The sequence below is a fragment of the Nicotiana tomentosiformis genome, chromosome 3 (genome assembly GCF_000390325.3).
Source record: "Nicotiana tomentosiformis chromosome 3, ASM39032v3, whole genome shotgun sequence".
Taxonomy (NCBI): Eukaryota; Viridiplantae; Streptophyta; class Magnoliopsida; order Solanales; family Solanaceae; genus Nicotiana; species Nicotiana tomentosiformis.
The window spans coordinates 106,194,892-106,201,600 of NC_090814.1; the positions used below are offsets into that span (position 1 = coordinate 106,194,892).

Here is a 6,709-nt window from a genome sequence, read left to right on the forward strand (position 1 = left end):
ACCCTTTGTTATTATTCTGTATTTGTAAAATAATTCTGGAGAAGATAAAATAACATATAAACAGAAATGTAAAAGAAACATAATTTAATCTGAGCTCACTGAATTCACAGTGTTTCCTTAAGGAATTTAATCCCCTCCTAGTACCCAAGGTTGTGGATTATTTCCTTTCAGGATAGAACGAATTACACACTAGTGTAACGATACTTCAAATCCCAGTGTTTCAGCGAATACAAAGATCGGTAGCAAATAACACTTACTGTTGCTTTCTTTTTAGTTAAAGCAATGCAGAAGAAAGGAGGAGAAGTCAGAAATTCGTATGAAAAATCAGAGAGAATGGACTGATATTTATAGCCAATGTTGAGCTCAAACTGAAGAGGTGCAACTCTTCAAAACTGAAGATGTGCAACTCTTCAAATCTAAAGAGGTGCAACTTTTCAGAAGGGTTATTTGTATAAAACGGCCATAAATTAAATGACTTTTATAAAAAAACAAAGGGCATATACTATTCCGTTGGATTTAATATTAATTTTTCGTTTTAAAAAAAATGGATATTTAAGCCGAAGCCGAGCCGAGCGAGCAAGCGACGCCGACGGCACGAGGCTTGCCTTTTTCTTAACTCTTTAAGAGCTAGAAGAAGTGCAATTGTATATATACCCATCAAAACTTTTTCCTCTTCCAATATGGGACAATGTCCCTTTGTCAAGGAGGGAAACTCAAATATTTTTAATTTTCCTCCATTTCCCATTCACCCTCTTTTAAGCTACATTTAAGCTTAAAAACCCAATAATCCCCCACATGAATGGGGAATGACTATATCATGAAAATATGTATGAAAAAATTGTGTGATTCGCAAGTAAGGATTAATTGCATCTGGATAAGTAGGTTTCCCTTTTAACTTTTCGTAGTAAACTTATATCGGATATACTCGGTCAATCGGTAGATTTGATATCTTTGAACTGTCGAACTTTGGTGTATACCTAGACAACCATATGTTACACAACCAACCCTTAACCGTTTTTGGCTCTCATTATTGTGTTCGTTTCAGCAATGAACAACGCCTGGTTTCATAAGTGCGTAAAGAATTGGCCTTACAAAATTCTCCTTGAAGCGGCTAACACTTCACACTTACATAGGTGATTCCTAAACGTGTCCTCCCGTAGATACAGTATTTGATATATCCCGTATCAAATTTAGAAATCATTAAAAAAACCTTAATGCTTTATCCTTGGTACTGAACATTGTCTCATCACGAGAATGGACCAAACTTTTAGTTGACAATGTTGAACCGTCATTAATAACTTTGTTTGATCTCCTTGAACCTAGATCTTGGGATCTCCAGTTTTTTAGGTAGAGTTACCACCACAATGGCTTGTTCTCGGCCATAGTCCCATTCCCCTAGATGATTTCTCAACTACCTCTCTAGTTAGGCCTTTTGTAAGTGGATCCGATACATTATCGCTTGACTTTACATAGTCAATCGTGATAATTCCTCTAGAGAGTAATTGCCTAACGGTTTTATGTCTTCATCGTATATGACGAAATTTACCGTTATACATCACGCTCCCAGCCCTTTCAATTGCCGCTTGACTATTGCAATGTATGCATATTGGTGCCAACGATTTGGTCTAAAATGGAATGTCTTCCAAGAAATTTCGGAGCCATTCAACTTCTTCACCGGCTTTATCTAAGGCTATGAACTCAGCCTCCATTGTAGAGCGGGCAATACAAGTTTGCTTGGACGATTGCCAAGATACCGCTTCTCCACCAATAGTGAATATATATCCACTTGTGGACTTAGAATCAGTTGAACCGGTGATCCAATTTGCATCACAGTATCCCTCAATCACCGCAGGATATTTACTGTAGTGCAAAACAAAGTCCTGGGTATGTTCTAAATATCCCAAAACTCGTTTCATTGCCATCCAATGAGATTGTCCTGGATTGCTCGTGTATCGACTCAATTTACTTATAGCACACGCTATATCTGGTCATGTACAATTCATGATATACATTAAGCATCCCAACACACGAGCATAATCTAATTATGATATGCTTTGGCCTTTATTCTTTGCTAATGCAAGATTCACGTCAATTGGAATTTTTGCAACTTTAAACCCTAAGTGCTTAAATTTTCCAAGTACTGTCTTAATATAATGAGATTGTGACAATGCCAGACTTTGAGGAGTCTTATTGATCTTAATCCCCAGAATTAAATCAGCAACTCCCAAGTCCTTCATATCAAACTTGCTAGCTAGCATACACTTAGTCGCATTTATGTTGGCAATGTCATTACTCATTATCAGCATATCATCCACATATAAGCAAACAATGACTATGTGATTTGGAACATTTTTAATGTACACACATTTATCATATTCATTTATCTTAAAACTATTTGACAACATTGTTTGGTCAAATTTCGCATGTCATTGTTTGGGTGCTTGTTTTAGTCCGTAAAAGAATTTAACAAGTCTGCATACCTTCTTTTACCTGGAACCACAAACCCTTCAGGTTGTTCCATGTAGATTTCTTCCTCTAAATCTCCATTTAAGAAGGTCGTCTTAACGTCTATTTGATAAATTTCAAGACCATAAACTGCAACTAATGCTACTAACATTCGTATGGACGTAATTCTTGTAACTGGAGAGTATGTATCAAAATAATCAAGACCTTCTCGCTGTCTATATCCTTTGACTACAAGTCTTGCCTTATATTTATCAATATTGCCATTATATTTTATTTTCCTCTTAAAAATCCATTTAGAACCCAAAGGTTTATTTCCAGGAGAAAGATCAACCAATTCCCATGTATGGTTGTTCAATATAGATTCGATTTCGCTATTGACTGCCTCTTTCCAAAACAATGATTCCGAAGAAGACATAGCTTCTTTAAATGTTCGAGGCTCATTTTTCAATAAGAAAGTCACAAAATCTGGTCCAAATGAAGTAGACGTTCTTTGACGTTTACTACGTCTTGGAATCTTCCTGATTAAATGTACTTTCTTTTATTTTTTCCCGAGGTCATTTAGATCCTTCACCAATCGACTCACATTCCTTTTTATACAAGTATATATTTTCAAAGAACTCAGCATTATCTGATTCTATAACTGTATTAGTATGAATGTCGGAATTTTCTGATTTATGAACCAGAAATCGATATGCTTTACTATTGGTCGCATATCCTATAAAAACACAATCAACGGTTTGGTCCAAAAAATTAATCAATCAATCATTTGACCAAATCCGAATCCGTAGTCGTAGCCATAGCCGAGCCGAGCGAGTGACGACGATGACGACGGCGCGAGGCTTACCTTCTTCTTAACTCTTTAAGAGCTAGAAGAAGTGCAATTGTATATATACCCATCAAATTTTTTTTCCTCTTTTAATATGAGACAATGTCCCTTTGTCAAGGAGGGAAACTCAAATATTTTCAATTTCCTTCCATTTCCCATCCAACCTCTTTTAAGCTACATTTAAGCTTAAAAACCCAACAATCTTTGTATACACCTCTCTTTTTCGCCTTGTTGTATTTGATACGCAGCAAATACAATTGACACAAACTGATAACAATTGAACAGTAGCTACGAATGGTAATTAGGTAAACTATAGTTATGTATAATAATTAGGCTCTGAATTGTAGTGTTTTATGAAAAATTCACTTTAAAATATATACTTGTCAAGTACTGAATTAGTAACTGCTTTTAATTTCTTATTAAATCCCAATCATGTGGAACTTATAGCACCTAGTAACTGAATATACAATTCAAAGACTAAAGAAATAAACTAAGGAGAAGGAAGAGTAAAGTAATGGTAGTTGGGCGTTGGTGATTCCTCCCTCCTAGCTTGGGTTTGAATGAAATTAAAAAAAAAAAAAAAAAAAGGCAATATATCTCTCAACCATCTTTAACCTTTTCACAGACTTTAACCTTTTCTCAACCATCTTTTTCTACTTTTGCAAGGCTGGCTTTGGCCTTTGGTGGTAGAAGATTTCAAATTAAATTGTGGTTCTGAAATAAAGCTCCTAATATTATGCTTTTACTTGTGAAAGATATGAAGTTGGATATAACTAGCTGGTAAAACTTTTCCTGATCTCGTCGAGGGGAAAATTAAAAGTAATAAAGGAATATCTAGTTGTATAGTTTAATGGAGTAGTACGTACTACTTGAACTTTGAAATTGGCAAGTTTTATTCCAACGGAAGAAATCCCTTTTAAATTTGAAATTATCGGGACCACTAGTAAAATTCACATGGGGGTAACTGGCCAAAAATATGAGTACTATTATATTGTTTCAAAAAATGATCATCTGATCTTTACTATTCTATCCACCTCCGTTTATATATGTTAATAATTACTTGTGTAATTAATTCAGCTGAGAGTCTTGTGTTGGAGGCTATATATAGAGAGTGAATCAACGTTTATTCCCATGTCTCCTTATAATACCTACTACTACTACTACTTATCTTCTTCAACACCATATATCATTCTCCTCTCCTCAGAAAAAAAATTCAAAAAGAAATAATGGTATCTAGAGTAGAAGAAGCAATGAAGATAAGGCAACAACAGAAGAAGCAGGAGGTGAAATATCAAGTGCAGAAACAGATGATAATGCAATGCAACAAAGGGAAAACAAACAAGTTCAAGAGGAGCAGCTCAAATGTTGAAGAAGATGGTGCTTCTGCTGCTATTCTTTTGCTTGCTTGTATTGCCTGCACTACCTATAGAAATCATATTAATTAACCAATTCATCATTGTGTCTGCCCTTCCATTATATTTCCAACTACTATATACAGATAGTATAATAGTATTTCTCAAGAGTTTTACATATTTAGAGTAAGGTAGTAACCATTTTCTGGATAAGTCTATTGCCACCTCTCTTAAGTTGAATTAAAATTATCTTCTCTACGTCGTCCAATATGTAATCACATCAATTAATTGTTTCTTGAAATATATTTCTAATAATTGTCGCAGTCAACTTAATTAGAGGTCTCTGTTCGAGCCCCGAGAACGGAGAAACTCGCGTTTCCTCCTTTAGCGACCCTATGTAATGTGATGTGAATTCGAATTAATTGAACTAGTGATTTCGAATATCATATGTATAAAGAAAAGGGGACAAAAAAGACATTCGTTTTATTTTTCTTTTTTAACAAGTTAAATAGGAGTGCCAAAAGTTAGTTACTGAATTAACCAGAATTAATTGCATTAGGATTCATTACTGGATTCCCTTGCAGTAGGACTGGTACTGTTTATGCTATGGGCAGATCTACATGTGGAGAGTTTATGTATTATATCTAACTCCAATAATTAGAACTTAGAACTTAGATGCATGCACTTAATTACTCCCAAATTTGAAACCCCTGTTATAGTGAATAGATTGCTATTTCAGTCCTCAAACTATCATTTGAATTACAATTAATAGAAATATTTACCTGCACTCAATATTTATAACCAACTGAAGTTTTAAATTTGCGTCGTCGTGCTACATCAAGAAGAATTTCAACAAATTTAAAGCACACAAATTTACTTAATTATGACCGGATGAGGGGGCTGACCAATATAAAAGGAGTTAAAACTTAAAATACCATATATCTAACACTTCAAAGCGTCTCAAGAAATCAAATAACGCGTCTAAGTAATGATACACTCAAAAACAACATCAAATTAAATCAATTACCACGAAAAGTACACCTTGATCAGATTAAACCTTTTATAATGAGATTGTTACTTATCTATACTATTTTGATACTTATTTATCTTCAATATTGAAGTTTTAGCTTAATTATAAGTTGATTTACCATTTACTATTTATATACAAAGTAATGTATTAGATCCCTATTTGTTCTCAAATTTCGATTTCCCCATCACTTCGATGCTGCTTCAAGTTGAAATCTATCCTTAAAGATTAGATTGGATATTTCAGAATAGTTATAAAATATATTAATATACTAATTTTGCCAAACTAATAGAATTAGCAATGTTAGCTATTTGAACAATTTAGTAACTCATTGAATTTTTAATTTTTCATAAGAAAATATGAAATAGACCTTCAAAATCTTCTCCAAGCTAATTTAGATGCCGGTTTAGTTTAAGGGCCACGAAACGTGAAGACATGAGTCTAAAGTCCGTTGACCGCCATTAGAAGCTTCGAAACTTTAAATTCGAAAATCGAATTTTGCAAAATTATTATTTGTTTGGACTAGGTGTTGTTGCAAATGATTGAGAATATCCTTTGGAGTTTATATCTCAATTTTGAGAGAATTTGGTGAAGATTCAAGGCGATTTTGGTTAGAATTTCATATTGAAACTCGAAAAAGAAGACATAAATAAATTGTATATATTTTGTATGTCGGGTGTAGAAGCAGCATACAAAATATATACAATTAACATAATTGTATATAAATTGTAGTTTTTGAACCGAATTTTGTACAAAACTATTAAATCTAAGTTATGAATAAATTATGGTAAATTGTAGATTTTGGCCGAATTTGTACACTATATTTGGTTTATAAACCTTATTTACTTTCTATAAATAAGAAAACTTAGATAAATCGGCTAAATAAGTTTAAAATTTCGTATATATATAAAAAAAAGTCATATTTTTAATCCCCTTTTTTTTCTTTAAATGTGGAGGGCGTATAGCCATTTTTAAGGATGCTATTTAGTGATGTGCTTATTTTGTCCTGAAATTTTAAACTAAAAATCTTAATTTCGG

The 6,709-nt window shown here is 33.4% G+C and overlaps 1 protein-coding gene across 1 annotated transcript; it reads left to right on the forward strand.

The window, feature by feature from the left end:
- Positions 1-4,406: 4,406 nt before the first annotated feature.
- Positions 4,407-4,959, forward strand: LOC104084620 (uncharacterized). Its single transcript, XM_009588528.4, has one exon. The coding sequence runs from the start codon at positions 4,519-4,521 to the stop codon at positions 4,735-4,737; it is 219 nt and encodes a 72-aa protein (XP_009586823.1). The 5' UTR covers positions 4,407-4,518; the 3' UTR covers positions 4,738-4,959.
- The last annotated feature ends 1,750 nt before the right edge of the window (positions 4,960-6,709 follow it).

Coding starts and splice junctions, on each gene's coding strand:
- LOC104084620 (XM_009588528.4), top strand. CDS start 4,519: ATGGTATCTAGAGTAGAAGAAGCAATGAAGATAAGGCAACAACAGAAG.